Source organism: Ranitomeya variabilis, chromosome 4 (genome assembly GCF_051348905.1).
Source record: "Ranitomeya variabilis isolate aRanVar5 chromosome 4, aRanVar5.hap1, whole genome shotgun sequence".
In the NCBI taxonomy this organism is placed as follows: Eukaryota; Metazoa; Chordata; class Amphibia; order Anura; family Dendrobatidae; genus Ranitomeya; species Ranitomeya variabilis.
In genome coordinates this window covers 354,713,922-354,732,487 of record NC_135235.1, presented here as the reverse complement: position 1 = coordinate 354,732,487, position 18,566 = coordinate 354,713,922, and the positions used below count along the sequence as shown (strand labels likewise).

Sequence of the window (18,566 nt, the reverse complement as noted above, 5' to 3'; positions counted from 1 at the left end):
AGGGCCGACCCCCCTGGAATAAATTTATTAAAATGATCGATCCACTATATAGGGGGTGGATGGGGTTATAGAGCTACAGAGCGCCTGGTACATGTTTAAGGTTATATGGAGTGCACAGTGACATTTGTGCATGGTTACCTCTCAGCTAATCACACACTGCCTTACAAGAACATCTGTGGTTGGCTGAGAGGATGATCTGCAAGTGTCTTCTGTGCGGATATGACATCAATTGCATGACTGCTTTGTGTTCAGTTGTTAAGTATGGAACTTAAATTAATTATTTACAGTTGATAGTTGTGTTCTAAACTGATAAATATTACAACCTATATGTTTACATAACTTTGTTGGGCTATGGAGTGGGGGAGGGCCCGGGAAGATTTATTGCACAGGGGCCCGGGAAGATTTCTTTCACAGGGGCCCTCTGCAGTCTGTGTCCACCCCTGCTTCCACTCAATACTGAGCAAAGGATCTGAATACTTTTGACCGTGTGATATTTCAGTTTTTCTTTTTTAAAAAATTTGCAAAAATTACAAAATTTCCGGGGGCTTTTTCAGTCAAGATGGGGTGCAGAGTGTACATTAATGAGAACAAAATGAACTTTTTTGAATTTACCAAATGGCTGCAATGAAACAGAGTGAAAAATGTAAAGGGGACTGAATAATCTCCGTATCCACTATATATATATATATATATATATATATATATATATATATATATATATATATATATATATATATATTCTTTAAATTACATTGAACAGTATTAATAACAATATATAAGTTATATATATATATAAGTACTACAGATCAGTGGGCATTGATATCATCCTCCAATTACATGTAAACCGAAGATAAAGTAAAAAAATAAAGTTTATTGAATATAAAATATATATTCTCTGCATTGAAGACTGATACAAACATGAATGTGTGAGCCTAAAATAAATGCCTAGCATAAAATTATAAATATTCAAAATGACAAATAGTTGAGACAATGTTATAATGTACTAGTACATAAGTCACAATAGCATTAGAAATATCTCACCAATCAAAGAAAATGCAACCCTTGTTGAATCTTAACTAGGGATGAACGAGTGTACTCGTTGCTCGGGTTTTCCCAAGGATGCTCGTGTGACCTTCGAGTATTTATGACTGCTCAGAGATTTAGTTTTCATTGGGGCAGCTGAATGATTTACAGCTACTAGCCTGCTTGATTACATGTGGGGATTCCCTAGCAACCAGGCAACCCCTACATGTACTCAGCCTGGATAGTAGCTGTAAATCATTCAGCTGCCGGGTTGAAAACTAAATCTTCGAGCACTAAAAAATACTCGGAGGTCACCCGAGCGTGCTGGGGAAAACCCGAGCAACGAGTACACTCGCTCATCACTAATCTTAAGTTAAAATAATGCTTTTTTTTTTTCCAGATTTGACAGATTATTTAGTTCTTCTACTGGACCACAAGTGAAAGCAGTAACGTCACCTCCAACTCCATCCATAGGACTTAACCGATCCCAGTCTTCTGCTGCAATGTTTTCTGCTGGTGGAAACAGTGTTATACGAAATCAGTCTATGAATTTTTTTATACCTAATACCTCAGAGTAAGTAAAAATGTTGATTAATCTTAAAACATAACTGTTACAGAACATTGTCATTTACACCAATGTTAAAATACCTATTCAAATATGCATCAATTCATGAATGTCATGTGTTGTATCTGTGAACTCTGACAATGTCTGTTTGTCAGGTGATCCTATTGGCGCCATTATTTGAAATTCTACATATTTAAGACAGCGATTTATCTCTTGACTCTGTACTCGTGTGGTATTTCCTGATGAAGAAGTCACTTAGGCTGGGTTCACATTGCTTTTATATGGCACGTTAGACAGACTACATTACAACGCGGCATAATGCGGTGTAACGTAGTCCGTTAATGCCGCCATTAAGTCCTATGTTGGATGCATCGCTAGCGCATGCCCACAATGGGCGTGCTCTAGCAATGTGCTGTCATTGAGTGACGGACCCTGGGACGTGGGCTGCAGCGTTTCCTGGTCCGTCACTCAATCACTAGCGATGTGACATATCAGCACTTGCATTAGCAGCAGCCGTTAACACATGTGTTAAAAGGGCTGCTGTTAATGCAATGTGAACCTAGCCTTAGGCAGGTTATATCCACAATAGCCTGTTCATTTATCTACAGCATGGTCACTTGCTGAACCGTGGATCTGCCGCACCTAATAACTTTATATGCTTCATCAAAAGCTCAATATGATGAGTAGAATTTGATTATATCAATTCACTTTGCGTTGGATAAGACCCTATTTGCGCTGATCTCTCCAGCAGTATTCCTTGGCTTTTTAAGGTCATGCCACAGCAGCATCTCAAGTGGATTAAGGTCAGGACTTTGACTTGGCCACTCCAAAGTCTTAATTTTGTTTTTCTTAAGCCATTCAGAGGTAGACTTGCTGGTGTATTTTGAATCATTGTCCTGCTGCATAACACAAGTGTTCTTCAGCTTGAGATCACGGACAGATGGACTGACATTCTCCTTCAGGATTTTTTGGTAGACAGCAAAATTCATGGTTACATTTACCACAGTGAGTCATCCAGACCATGAAGCAGCAAACTAGCCCCAGACCATCACACTACCACCACCACCACCACTATTTTTTTTACTGTTGGTATAATGTTCCTTTTCTGAAATGCTGTGTTATTTCTATGCCAGATGTAATGGGACATACACCTTCCAAAAAGTTCAACTTTTGTCTTTTCAGTCAAGAGTATTCTCCCAAAAGTCTTGTGATCATAAAGATGTTTTCTGGCAAAACTGAGACTAGCCTTTATGTTCTTATTGCTCAGCAGTGGTTTTTGTCTTGAAACTCTGTCATGCAGGCCATTTTTGCCCATTCTCTTTCATATAGTCGAGTCATGAACATGAACATGACCTTAACTGAGGCCTGCAGTTGTTTGGATGGTATTGGGGGTCTTCTATGCCCTCTTGGATGATTTGTTGCTGCGTTCTTGGGATAATTTGGTCGGCCAGCCGACTACTTCACGGAAGGTTCACCACTGTTTTATGTTTTTGCCATTTGTGGATAATGGCTCTCACTATGGTTTACTGTAGTCCCAAAGCTTCAGAAATGGCTTTATAGTCTTTTTCAGTCTGATACATTTGAATTACTTTTTTTCTTTGTATGTTCCAGAATTTGTTTGAGTCTCGGCATTATATCTAGCTTTTGAGGGTCTTTTGGCCTACTTCACTTTGTCAGGCAGATCCTATTTAAGTGATTTCTTGATTGAAAACAAGTGTGGCAGTAATCAGGCATGGGTGTGGCTAGGGAATTTGAACTCCGCTTCCCAAAGATGTGATAGATCAATTCAGTCAATTTATGTTTTAAAGGGGGGGCTCAATCACTTTTTCACAGAGGGCCCTATAAGTTTTAATTTATTTTTCCCTTAATAATAAAGTTATAAATTTAAAAGCTGCATTTTGTGTTTACTTGTGCTATCTTTGTCTATTATTTAAATTTGTATAAAAAAAGGTTTTGTGTTTGCCGCCATTTTCCGAGACCCATAGCGTTTTAATATTTGGGGATATGGGACAGTGTAAGGGCCCCTTCAACTGACATTTTTATTAAAGGGAACCTGTCACCACGTTTTTGGAAGATGGGATAAAAATAGCGTTAAATAGGGGCAGAGGTGGGCGTTACATTAGTGTGTGTGTTATGCGTTTATTACCCACCTAAGTTGCCGAAATAACTTTGCAAAGTCTCCGTTTTCGCCTGTCAATCAGGCTGGTCAGGTCGCATGGGCGTTGTCTTCCCCCAGATTTGGCGTAGTTTTCCGTTGGTGGCGTAGTGGTGTGCGCATGCCCAAAGTCCGGAATCCTCTTCCAGGGGATTTAAAATAGCGCGGTGTTCGTTATTGCATTGGTGATCGGTGGGCGCGGCCATCTTCCTTTGGCCGCGCGTGCGCAGAAGCGGCGCTCTGCTGGCCGCGGCTTCAGGAAAATGGCCGCCGCGATATCCATCTGCGCACGCGCGGCATCCCGCGGCCATTTTCCTGAAGCCGCGGCCAGCAGAGCGCCGCTTCTGCGCACGCGCGGCCAAAGGAAGATGGCCGCGCCCACCGATCACCAATGCAATAACGAACACCGCGCTATTTTAAATCCCCTGGAAGAGGATTCCGGACTTTGGGCATGCGCACACCACTACGCCACCAACGGAAAACTACGCCAAATCTGGGGGAAGACAACGCCCATGCGACCTGACCAGCCTGATTGACAGGCGAAAACGGAGACTTTGCAAAGTTATTTCGGCAACTTAGGTGGGTAATAAACGCATAACACACACACTAATGTAACGCCCACCTCTGCCACTATTTAACGCTATTTTTATCCCATCTTCCAAAAACGTGGTGACAGGTTCCCTTTAATATCACATTGGGGTAGATACAATGATTTGATCGCCTGTCTCCAACAGCAGGCAATCTACACTCAACACCCAGGGGGTCATCGTCACCCCCATTTCCACATCAGAGATACCAGCTATTAGCATGTCAAACTTGATCTGCCAAGCGCAGCAGAAAAGCATTTTAAACAAATTAAAACGTTTTTATCATTTGGTTGTCAGTGGTGATTGGTGCTATCTGTGACTGCACCAATCACTGTGGAGACCCTTTGGAATGTGACGGCTGGCCAGTACCTCTGTAACTGAAGGTGTCAGTATTATACTAAGGCAACATTTTCCAAGGTGAGGTCCCTCAATTGCAAAGAGACGAAGGTCACAAAAACAGTGCCAAGTGTGTTTATAGAGAGGAATAAGAAAGGACACCACTTGGCAATGTGATACCTGTCCCAAAGAGCCTGGCTTGTGCATAAAAGACTTTCAATCTGTACCATTCATCCATGGATTACTAAATTTGCCTGATTTTCTCTAATTTATTGCACTATTTGAAGCACTCTGCACAACTCACATATGCCAACCTGATACATTCTACACTACTCGCATATGCCAACCTGATGTACTTTGCATATTTTTCACATATGACAACCTGATGCACTATATGCTACATGCATATGCCAACCTGATGCAATCTTCACTACTCACATATACCAACCTGATGCACTCTATACTACTCACATATGCCAACCTGATGTACTTTCATAGAATCATACACTGTATGCAGAATTATTAAGCAAGTTGTATTTTGATCACGTGATACTTTTTATACATGTTAGTAGTATAGCATAGGGAGGTCTCGTCAAACTCAAATTGACAGGTGGACCTTCCCCTATCAAAGTGTATCAAAGTGTGTAATCCCTCCCCTCCCTGTCTGGCAGCTGTCCCTCCTTGCCTTGCTTTCCCTTTTGATACAGTTTGATATTGTTAATTTGATACAATGATTATTATCACAGTATTTAATTGTTTTTATATTAGATGTTCATATTATATGTAACTGCTGTGAGCTTGCTTCTGTAAGATGTATTTTAGAAGCAGTGTTTCTGTCTGCAGCCTGTTATGTGAAACGTATTCTCATTTTATATGTGTTTTATAACATAATTGCTAGCAGATGCTAGCTATCATTGTGAAACTGACAGACAAGCACAGCTGTGTCTCTATACAAGACATTCACCACTACTGTCAGAGTTTCTGGAGATCCACATTTACACAGAGGTGTCTATTCCTTACTTAACTACAAACAGATGTGTCTCTGCAAGAGCAATTGTTATTTTGATACAGTGATTATTATCACAGTATTTGATAGTGTTTTTATATCCTTTTAGATTTTCATATCATATGTAGCTGCTGTGAGCTTCTGTAAGATGTATTTTAGAAGCAGTGTTTCTGTCTGCAGCCTGTTATGTGAAACATATTCTCATTTTATATGTATTTTATAACATAATTGCTAGCAGATGCTAGCTATCAGTGTGAAACTGACAGACAAGCACAGCTGTGTCTCTATACAAGACATTCACCACTACTGTCAGAGTTTCTGGAGATCCACATTTACACAGAGGCGTCTATTCCTTACTTAACTACAAACAGATGTGTCTCTGCAAGAGCTGCACCAAGTGTGTTTTATTACCAATGAGCACATATAGTGCAAACTTGTGTTTTATAACACACTGTGCCAGTTATATAATTATATCCTATTAGATGGGCCAGTTATATAATAATATCCTAGGATTCTCATTTTTACACGTGGTTTATAACACCAGTCTCATTATATGGGCACATTATGTATGTGGCCATATTACAACACCCGCAAGTATGAAGCGGTTTGTTTTATATGATTATAAAAACCAAAGACACGATATTGTAAAAGTTTAAAAGATTTTATTGTAAAATAAATACATCTCAAAGACATTTCAATACTATAAAAATTCTTACAGAGTATAAAAGCAAAAACATTAAATAGTACAATGATCATACATCAACTCACTTCTTACAAAATAAATAGTATCACAAGTACAATGAACATACATCATTACACTTCTTACAAAATAAATAATATAGTGTTACAAGCCAAGTACAGCATTTATCCAGTACATTCTTGGAAAAACACATTATAAGGTAGTTTTAACTAATTACTAGTTCTGCTGGCGCCTCATATACTACAGCCAGAGTTTCACATGTTATTCAACACCATACATGACAACTGACAAATGATCACCAGACAGAATTTTTGGTAGAAGTACACAGAGAGCAGCTTAAAATATTTATTGGAGCAATGTATTTTCACAGTGTTCACATATAGTGCAAAATTGTGTGGTTGTTTTTATATCCCATTAGATTTTCATTTTATATGTAGCTGCTGTGAGATTGCATTCTGTAATCAGAGCAATGTATTTTATTCACAGTGTTCACATATAGTGCAAAATTGTGTTTTATAACACACCATGCTGTTTATTTTATATCCTATTAGATTTTCATTTTTACACTTTATAACACCAGTCTCATTGTATTTTATTCCCAATGAGCACATATAGTGCAAAATTGTGTGATTGTTTTTACATCCTATTAGATTTTCATATTATATGTAGTTGCTGTGAGCTTGAATGAGGCTGTGTTTCTGCCAGGAGTGTATTTTATTACCAATGAGCACATATAGTGCAAAATTGTGTTTTATAACACATCATGACATTTTACGGGCATATTATGTGTATTCTGTGTTTATGCACCATTATTTTATACTGTGATCCTCATTTTATGAGTTTTATAACACATCACACTCATTTTACGGACATATTATGTATAATTATTAGTTAATTGGACAGTCATTAACAGTTTTTTGTGCAAAATTGTGTTTTATAACACAACATGCCGTTTTACGGGCATATTATGTATATTCTGTGTTTATGCATCATTATTTGATACTGTGATTCTCATTTTATGAGTTGTATAACACATTCTCATTTTTATAATGTATTTTTTGTGTTTTGCATCATTATTTGATAACAGACTGTCCATCGTTACTTAATTAAAATCGTACAAGATCTCACGCCTATTATTAATTTCCAGAATGGGGTGGTTGACTGCAAAAACAATCATATTTATTGTGTGGGGTGTCGCTAGTGCAAAGCGAATGCATCATTATTTGATACTGTGATTCTCGTGATTCTCATTTTATATGAATTTTATAACACAACACACTCATTTTACGGACATATGTATATTCTGTGTTTTTGCAGCATTATTTGATACTGTGATTCTCATTTTATATGAGTTTTACAACACATTCTCATTTTTGTAATGTATATTTTGTGTTTTGCATCATTCTTTGATAGCAGACTGTCCATCCTTACTTAATTAAAATGGTACAAGATCTCAAGCCTATTATTAATTTCCAGAATGGTGTGGTTGACTGCAAAAACAATCATATTTATTGTGTGGGGTGTCGCTAGCGCAAAGCGAATGCATCATTATTTGATACTGTGATTCTCATTTTCAATGAGTTTTATAACACAACACACTCATTTTACGGACATATGTATATTCTGTGTTTTTGCAGCATTATTTGATACTGCGATTCTCATTTTATATGAGTTTTATAACACATTCTCATTTTTATAATGTATATTTTGTGGTTTGCATCATTATTTGATACTGTGATTCTCATTTATGAGTTTTATAACACATTCTCATTTTTATATGAGTTTTATAACACATCACACTCATTTTATGGGCATATTATGTTTATTCTGTGTTTTTGCAGAATTATTTGATACTGTGATTCTCATTTATATGAGTTTTATAGCACATTCTCATTTTTATATGAGTTTTATAACACATCACACTCATTTTACGGGCATATTATGTTTATTCTGTGTTTTTCCAGAATTATTTGATACTGTGATTCTCATTTTATGAGTTTTATAACTCATCACACGCCAGTAATGACTGAATGCCGTCATGAACAATATTAACGGCCTCTACAAATGATTGTACATGCTTCAAATTTACAAATCTAAAATGGTCTGTATGTATATGCGCGTTGAAATTGCGGGGCAGCCTTTGATGATGATAAAAATGCTGTAAAACGTCTGAACGATCTACGACCATTTCATTATTAGTTAATTTTTTCAACCCATAGCCATCCAAGCTTAGTCAGGTGGATTTAGATTTATTTAAATTCACAGATGGTGTATGTACACATGCATGATTTAGTTTAAAATCGTATAGTTCAGCAATAATGTCAGGTGTTGGACATGCATTTATGAGTCTTTCATACGTATCACAGAAAGATTTTAGTTTGATCTGTGTGAGTTTGGTATGGACGTACTGAGCAGACATGGCAATAAACATTTTGACATGTTCATCATCCAACACAGGGCTCCCGGTGTAAGATGAATGTTCAGCAACTTTCAGTTTTTTACTTACACGACGCCGTGATACTGATCGTTTCTTTAGAGGTAATACAATGCCGAAATCACTAGAAGAGGCTGCAAGTGCAGTATCTGCAGATTGTACCGTTTGACACGAACGTATATTGCCCCGGTTATTACTCTTCATACCCTCGACGAGCTGCGCAATTTTTCTGTTTTCAGGAGTAACTTGTGGAATGTGGATTGTGCTATTGGCTTCCTGAGTTATGCCGGGGCTATCGTTCTGCGATGCAAATCTCTCTCTTGAAACATTCTTATATTTTTGATGTGAAATCTTGGGGCTTGGATTCCCGGAGTGTTTGGCTGCCACGTAGCTTTCCTCACGATCCACAACACAGATGGGCGAAAGAGGAGTTGTTCTCACAGCCACATCAGCTCTTTGGGGATGATTCTGTGCAGATCCATTATTACGCCGATGCAAAACTCGTGGATGAAGATCTGACGTATCTCAAAGAAAAGATACAAGTGTCAGTTATCCGTGAAACAGGTGTAAAATTGGAAAAGCTGCACGCCGGTAGTTATCCATGATCCTGCGTAATATTTGAAAAGTTAACTATGACAGCTATCTATGAAATCATTGTAACAATGTTTTGCATAAATCCAGTATAGAGCAGACCAGATATATACTTACAAGTATGAACCCCAGAATTGCACCTCCGCAGCTACTGGTTTAATGGACGTCGCACTGTTAGAACTCATCGAGACGGGGATATTCTCTTTTTCAAATTGAATTTTTCTGGCAACTAGTTTAGCAGATGTAAATAAAATATAACTATTAGTTAACACAGAATTGATTTTCTACATAAAGCTGTCTTTTTGGGCCGGGGGTATTCTCTTTTTCAAAATGAATTTTTCTGACAACTAGTTTAGCAGATGTGCATAAAATATAACTAGTAGTTAACACAGAATTGATTTTCTACACAAAAGTGAGAATTGTATGTATTTCAAGTGAACCGCTACCTTTTCTTTTCTTGAGACAACTGCTTAACGAATTTCCACGTCTTTTAGGTGCATCGGTATTCTTGACATCTATGATCTCGACGTCTGAATCCAGATTTTCACGTGGTTCGGGAACATACCGGTTTACAGGCATATAGACCGATGGATGCATGTCAGTATCTGTATGAGAAATTGCACTTAGTTCGGATTTACATACAAAGGATTAAATCAGCTGACATAGTATAATATAGTTTTATGGTATAACCCGTGTTTATGGTGTATTTGTTTTAATAATTTAACCGTATATTTATTATGACATAATTTGTGTAATACAATAGTTAATAGCTGTTAAAACATCCTAACTACCGTACTCAACGCTTGAGGTATTTAACCGTGTATAAAGACCTATTACATATGTTTTGCTTAACATAGTCATATTTATACAGTAGGCGCAAATTTAGATGCTTCTTCTAGAAACTCAATTGTATAAAATTTCAGGTTTTAATCCGGCCATATCCTGATTGAGTTAATACAAGCAATAATTGTCTGTATGGGTGTGTTCTGTGTGTTAACAGAAGGCTTGTGGAGGGGCGAGGTCTGAACACGGCCAGGACTTGTGGGTTGTGTTTTCTCTTTAAATACAGGACACACTCGCTCCAGGTTTGACAAGCAGATTCTTAAAGACAGTTTTTCTGTGAATCTGAACAGCTGCTCTACTCTTTGAAAAAGGAAGTGTTTACTGATTTATTTGCTCCCTAATATTATCATTGTCTGTAGCGTATATATTTGTGACATAGTTTTAAACTGTATTTATCGTCTGTATAGATATAGATAAAACTTTTCCCCTTTTTTTTATTTAAGATGGAATCCCAATATCCCTGCGATCAATACAGTCTTCTTCTTACAAGCACACCATTAGGTATTATACCGAATATAATGTACAGAGTATTTGCTCATTCTGATTAACCCCTTCCCGACCCATGACGCCACGTAGGCGTCATGAAAACCCGTGCCAATCCGACCCATGACGCCTATGTGGCGTCATGGAATGATCGCGTCGCTGCAGATTGGGTGAAAGGGTTAACTCCAATCTCACCCGATCTGCAGAGACAGGGGGAGTGGTGCTTCAGCCCTGGGGGGGTGGCTTCACCCCCCCGTGGCTACGATCGCTCTGATTGGCTGTTGAAAGTGAAACTGCCAATCAGAGCGATTTGTAATATTTCACCTAAAAAACTGGTGAAATATTACAATCCAGCCATGGCCAATGCTGCAATATCATCGGCCATGGCTGGAAATACTGAAGTGACCCCCCCCCACATCCACCGATCGCCCCTCCCCCAGTCCTCCGTTATGGGGTCCGGTCCCCTCCGTCCGCCTGCCGGCTCCCCCGTCCTCCTGTCCGCTCCCTCCTTGTTTGGATTCACCCCCCCTGTGGTCCGATTACCCCCCCTGTGCTTCGATCCACCCCCCCACCACCCCTTCATACTCACCGATCCTCCCAGTGTCCGTATGTCTCCTCGCTGGGCGCCGCCATCTTCCAAAATGGCGGGTGCATGCTCAGTGCGCCCGCCGAATCTGCCAGCCGGCAGATTCCTTACAAGTACATTTTGATCGCTGTGGTAGGTTCTATCACAGCGATCAAAATAAAAAAATAATAAATAACCCCCCCCCCCTTTATCACCCCCATAGGTAGGGACAATAATAAAATAAAGAAAATATTTTTTTTTTTTCTTTTTCCACTAGGGTTAGGGTTAGAACTAGGGTTAGGGTTAGAACTAAGGTTAGGGTTACGGGTAGGGTTAGTGGTAGGGTTAGGGTTATGGCATGTGCGGATTTGGCTGCGGATCCGCAGCGGATTGGCCGCGGATCCGCAGCGGATTGGCCGCGGATCCGCAGCGGATTGGCCGCTGCGAATTCGTAGCAGTTTTCCATCAGGTTTACAGTACCGTGTACACCTATGGAAAACCAAATCCGCTGTGCCCATGGTGCGGAAAATTCCGTGCAGAAACGCTGCGTTGTATTTTCCGCAGCATGTCAATTCTTTGTGCGGATTCCACAGCGTTTTACACCTGTTCCTCAATAGGAATCCACAGGTGAAATCCGCACAAAAAAACACTGGAAATCTGCTGTAAATCCGCAGGTAAAACGCAGTGCCTTTTACCTGCAGATTTTTCAAAAATCGAGCGGAAAAATCTCACACGAATCCGCAATGTGGGCACATACCCTTAGGGTTAGGGTTGGAATTATAGTTAGGGTTGGAAATAGGGTTAAGATTAGGCTTGCGGTTAGGGTTACGGATAGGGTTAGGGGTGTGTTGGGGTTACAGTTGTGGTTAGGGTTGGGATTAGGGTTAGGGTTGGGATTAGGGTTAGGATTAGGGTTAGGGTTGGAATTAGGGTTACTGGTGTGTTGGGGTTAGGGTTGTGGTTAGAGGTGTGTTTGGGTTAGGGTTGGGATTAGGGTTATGGCTACAGTTGGGATTAGGATTAGGGGTGTGTTGGGGTTAGGGTTGGGGTTAAGGGTGTGTTGGGGTTAGTGTTGAAGTTAGAATTGAGGGGTTTCCACTGTTTAGGCACATCAGGGGTCTCCAAACGCAACATGGCGCCACCATTGATTCCAGCCAATCTTGCATTCAAAAAGTCAAATGGTGCTCCCTCCCTTCCAAGCCCCGACGTGCGCCCAAACAGTGGTTTAGTCCCCACATTTGGGGTACCAGCGTACTCAGGACAAACTGGGCAACAACTGTTGGGGTCCAATTTCTCCTGTTACCCTTGCAAAAATAAAAAATTACTTGCTAAGACATATTTTTTGAGGAAAGAACAATTATTTTTTATTTTCACGGCTCTGCGTTGTAAACTTCTGTGAAGCACTTGGGGGTTGAACGTGCTAATCACACATCTAGATAAGTTCCTTGGGGGGTCTAGTTTCCAAAATGGGGTCACTTGTGGGGGGTTTCTACTGTTTAGGCACATCAGGGGCTCTGCAAATGCAATGTGACGCCCGCAGACCATTCCATCAAAGTCTGCATTCCAAAACGTCACTACTTCCCTTCCGAGCCCCGGCATGTGCCCAAACAGTGGTTTACCCCCACATATGGGGTATCAGCGTACTCAGGAGAAACTGGACAACAACTTTTGGGGTCCAATTTCTCCTGTTACCCTTGCAAAAATAAAAAATCCTGGGCTAAAAAAATATTTTTGAGGAAAGGAAACACATTTATTATTTTCACGGCTCTGCGTTATAAACTTCTGTAAAGCACTTGGGGGTTCAAAGTGCTCACCACACATCTAGATAAGTTCCCTTGGGGGTCTAGTTTCCAAAATGGAGTCACTTGTGGGGAGTTCCTACTGTTTAGGCATATCAGGGGCTCTGCAAAAGTAACATGATGCCCACAGACCATTCCATCAAAGTCTGCACTCCAAAACGTCACTACTTCCCTTCCGAGCCCCGACATGTGCCCAAACAGTGGTTTACCCCCACATATGGGATATCAGCGTACTCAGGAGAAACTGGACAACAACTTTTGGGGTCCAATTTCTCCTGTTACCCTTGGGAAAATAAAAAATTGTGGGCTAAAAAATCATTTTTGAGAAAAAAATAATTATTTTTTATTTTCACGGCTCTGCGTTATAAACTTCTGCGAAGCACTTGGGGTTTTAAAGTGCTCACCACACATTTAGATTAGTTCCTTGGGAGGTCTAGTTTCCAAAATGGGGTCACTTGTGCGGGAGCTCCAATGTTTAGGCACACAGGGGCTCTCCAAACGCGACATGGTGTCCGCTAATGATTGGAGCTAATTTTCCATTCAAAAAGCCAAATGGCGTGCCTTCCCTCCCGAGCCCTGCCGTGCGCCCAAACAGTGGTTTACCCCCACATATGGGGTATCATCGTACTCAGGACAAACTGGACAACATCATTTGGGGTCCAATTTCTCCTATTACCCTTGGGAAAATAAAAAATTCTGGGCTAAAAATTATTTTTGAGGAAAGAAAAATAGAAAAATTATTTTTTATTTTCACGGCTCTGCGTTATAAACTTCTGTGAAGCACCTGGGGGTTATAAGTGCTCACTATGCATCTAGATAAGTTCCTTGGGGGGGTCTAGTTTCCAAAATGGGGTCACTTGTGGGAGCGCTCCAATGTTTAGGCACACAGGGGCTCTCCAAACGTGACATGGTGTCTGCTAGCGATGGAGATAATTTTTCATTCAAAAAGTCAAATGGCGCTCCTTCCATTCCGAGCCTTACCATGTGCCCAAACAGTGGTTTACCCCCACATGTGAGGTATCGGTGTACTCAGGAGAAATTGTCCAACAAATTTTAGGATCCATTTTATCCTGTTGCCCATGTGAAAATGAAAAAATTGAGGCTAAAATAATTTTTTTGTGAAAAAAAAGTACTTTTTCATTTTTACGGATCAATTTGTGAAGCACCTGGGGGTTTAAAGTGCTCACTATGCTTCTAGATAAGTTCCTTGGGGGGTCTAGTTTCCAAAATGGGGTCACTTGTGGGGGAGCTCCAATGTTTAGGCACACGGCGGCTCTCCAAACGCGACATGGTGTCCGCTAAAGATTGGAGCCAATTTTTCATTGAAAAAGTCAAATGGCGCTCCTTCCCTTCCGAGCCCGTCCATGCGCCCAAACAGTGGTTTACCCCCACATATGAGGTATCGGCGTACTCAGGATAAATTGGACAACAAAGTTTGTGGTCCAGTTTCTCCTTTTACCCTTGGGAAAATAAAAAAAATTTCGCTAAAAGATCATTTTTGTGACTAAAAAGTTAAATGTTCATTTTTTACTTCCATGTTGCTTCTGCTGCTGTGAAACACCCAAAGGGTTAATAAACTTCTTGAATGTGGTTTTGAGCACCGTGAGGGGTGCAGTTTTTAGAATGGTGTCACTTTTGGGTGTTTTCAGCCATATAGAACCCTCAAACTGACTTCAAATGTGAGGTGGTCCCTAAAAAAAAAATGGTTTTGTAAATTTTGTTGTAAAAATGAGAAATTACTGGTCAAATTTTAACCCTTATAACTTCCTAGCAAAAAAAAAAAAATTGTTTCCAAAATTGTGCTGATGTAAAGTAGACATGTGGGAAATGTTATTTATTAACTATTTTGTGTCACATAACTCTCTGGTTTAACAGAATAAAAATTCAAAATGTGAAAATTGCAAAATTTTCAAAATTTTTGCCAAATTTCCGTTTTTTTTCACAAATAAACTCAGAAATTATCGACCTAAATTTACCACTAACATGAAGCCCAATATGTCACGAAAAAACAATCTCAGAATCGCTAGGATCCGTTGAAGCGTTCCTGAGTTATTACCTCATAAAGGGACACTGGTCAAAATTGCAAAAAACGGCAAGGTCATTAAGGCCAAAATAGGCTGGGTCATGAAGGGGTTAAGTTATTATATTAAAAGTAATTTTTATTAATTAGATATTCTTTCATTCTTTCTTATTTAAGAGGCGTGTATGTCTCCTGATTATGGCAATAATTTCATCACGCAGAATTATGGAGTCTTTGAACTTGTAGATGCGGTACCATTAGAAGATGATGAGTCTGCTCATCACCCTATCACTGGTAATTAGATTCTCCTTTTTGCATCTAGATAGGGAGAAATGTCGTTGTAACACGGTACCAAGACATTTATCTTTCCTGTATCACATGTAAGAAACCCATATATATATATATATATATATATATATATATATATATATATATATTGTAGCATGGCTAAAGGGTGGTTAGTCGATGGGAGGTATGTGCCACATAAGTGCCTTGTTGCCGTAATGTAGCTCGGTGTATTTCTGTATTGTATATAATCACATATATCTGCTTCAGGACCTGTGGTGATGTCAGACCACATGACTAATCATGTGATGGGTTACTGGGTGTGGTTAGCTCTATTTAAGACAGGCAAATGCTCTACACAGGAGATATGTGTGGAGGTGAAGCCCTCCTGAGTGTGTTAAGGCTACAAGAGTGAGCCTGGTGGACTGGACGCTTTGTTTTCCTTTTCCTGAAGTTAAGGCTATTTTGGTTTGCTGTTATTTTTCCATGTGGTTTATGACGCAATAAACCCTCTGAACTTTAAAGGAACGTGCCTCCTGTGTGTCAGCCATCGCACCTAAGTGAGTGACATCCCTACAATTGGTGGTAGACGTGCGGGCAGCGTTCCCAGCGGAGACGAAAAGTCTGGTATTGAATGTCCTGGGTCAAGTCTGTTGTAAGCTAGCCGGGGAAAATGGAGGAACTGCTGAAACACTTAGTCCAGTCGCAGAGCCAGCAGGAGCAACGGCAGCAAGAGACCAACAGGCTGTTAATGCAGAAGATACAACAGAGCCAGCAGCAGATGCAGCTTCTGGCAACCACCATCCAGGACAAGTCGAGATCCCCAACCCCAGGTTTGGCTGATGACACCCACGTCCGGAAGACGGTAAGGCGCGCATTGCAAAAATTGACTCCCGGAGATGATGTTGAGGCCTTCCTGACGGTGTTTGAGAGGGTCGCTGAGAGGGAAAATCTCCCACCAGAGCAGTGGGCAGAGGTACTGGCGCCATACCTGACGGGAGAACCCCAGAAGGCGTACTATGATTTGACCTTGCAGGATGCCAAGGAGTATGACAAATTGAAAGTCGAGATTCTCGCACGTTTGGGGGTGACACTGACTGTCAGGGCACAGCAAGTTCACAGCTGGGCCTATCACCGGGACCAACCGCCTCGCTCTCAAATGTTTGATCTGTTGCACCTGGTCCAGAAATGGCTGCAGCCAGAGTCGTGTACACCTGCACAGATGGTGGAACGGGTAATGATGGATCGGTTTGTGCATTCCCTCCCGGGGTCCATACCGACTTGGGTTGCCCAGGGTGATCCCCAGAATGCCGATGAACTGATCGGACTGGTCGAGAGATTTCAAGGGATGGAAGGCTCCTTTGGGAGGCAGCCCATGCCGTACTGGGGGTCCCAGAAAGCTGCTGAGTCCCAAAAAGAGGTGGCACGTCCAAGGTCACAAAGGGCGGGGGAGGTGGTGCCCAAGGTCCCTACGGGTGATATTATTTGCTGGAAGTGCCATGGGCCAGGACATATAGCTGCCCGTTGTTCCTAGACCACTGAGCAGATGGACTGCAGCATGGGACGCCGTTGTTCGTACTATGCGTATCCTTCCTGCAGTGTGAACTCTCCGCCCAACGAGGGACCTCAAGCGTGTCCCGTAAAGGTGAACGGTCGAGCAGCAACGGCGCTGTTAGACTCAGGGAGCTTAGTGACCCTGGTGAGGGCCACTTTCCCGCTCCACCTGCTCCCGGGAAAGAAGGTCGGCGTGAGGTGCATACATGGTGATGCCAAGGACTACCCTTTGGCCAGGGTGGACATTGAAACGGCATGTGGCACGGAGTCCCACATAGTCGGCGTCGTGCAGGACTTGTTGCACCCTATAATTATTGGCCGGGATTTCTGTTTGTTTTGGGATTTGTGGGGAAAAGGTTCTGAGGTCGCTAGCAAGAGTAGGGAACCAATGAACCCTAAAAAGGTTTTGCCACACCCAGAGACAGACAGGTTTCCTTTTTGTGTTCTGGTTGGGGATGAGGAGGAAGTGTCCCCTACATCTGACATTCTCTGGAGTTAGAGGTAACCGGTGAAAATTTTGGGACTGCCCAACATAGGGACCCCACTCTGAGGGAAGCCTTTATTAATGTCACGGTTATTGACGGGGTGGTACAGGAGCCGGGGGCAGACACAAGATTTCCCCATTTTCTGATAAGGGGGGAGTTGTTGTACCGGGTCACGAAAATAAGGGAGGAGTTGGTAGAGCAGTTGATAGTGCCGGGTCCGTACAGACGGAAGGTGTTGGACATGGCCCATTCACACATCTTGGGTGGACACCTAGGGGTGGAAAAAAAGCAGGAACGGGTTGTGCAGAGGTTCTATTGGCCTGGGTGTCACCGGGAAATAGTGAACTATTGCAGGTCCTGCCCTACATGTCAGATAACTGCTCCCACTCCTCATTTCCAGAACCCTCTTGTGCCCCTGCCCATTATTGAGGTGCCGTTCGAGAGAATTGCCATGGACTTGGTCGGTCCCTTAGTTAAATCAGCCCGGGGCCATCAGTATATATTAGTCATCCTGGACTATGTCACACGCTATCCTGAGGCAATTCCTCTGAGAAATTCTTCCTCGAAGAGTATAGCCCGCGAGTTGGTCCATGTCTTTTCCCGGACAGGTCTGCCGAAGGAAATCCTGACTGATCAGGGGACACCTTTCATGAGCAAGGTGATGAGGGAGTTATGCAAAGCCCTGAAAATCTCCCAGTTGAGGACCTCGGTGTACCATCCCCAGTCAGATGGCCTTGTTGAGAGATTTAACAAGACCCTGAAGAGCATGCTGAGAAAAGCTATAGAGAAAGACGGAAGAGACTGGGATTGTCTCTTACCCTATCTGATGTTTTCCATTCGTGAAGTTCCACAGGCCTCCACAGGGTTCTCACCGTTTGAGCTTCTATATGGCCGACATCCGCGAGGACTCCTGGATATAGCCAAGGAAACCTGGAAAGCCGAAGTCACGCCCCACAGAAGCATCATTGAGCATGTGGCCCAGATGCAGCAGAGGATTGCAAAGGTGATGCCTATTGTGAAAGAACACCTCCTCCAGGCACAAGAAGCTCAGGCCAGAGTCTACAACCGGTCTGCATGAGTGAGACAGTTCAATCCGGGAGACCGAGTTCTTGTGTTAGTTCCGACGGTGGAGAGC

The 18,566-nt window shown here is 41.6% G+C and overlaps 1 protein-coding gene across 5 annotated transcripts in view; it reads left to right on the top strand.

Annotated features, from left to right (window-relative positions):
* Nucleotides 1–18,566, top strand: part of LOC143764762 (C-Jun-amino-terminal kinase-interacting protein 4-like) — a 951,487-nt gene that overhangs the window by 686,563 nt on the left and 246,358 nt on the right. For all 5 annotated transcript variants that reach the window (XM_077250696.1, XM_077250698.1, XM_077250699.1 and 2 more), the window contains one exon: nt 1,424–1,597. In XM_077250696.1, the coding sequence (XP_077106811.1) occupies nt 1,424–1,597 (174 nt within the window). The remainder of the gene's footprint in view (nt 1–1,423; nt 1,598–18,566) is intronic.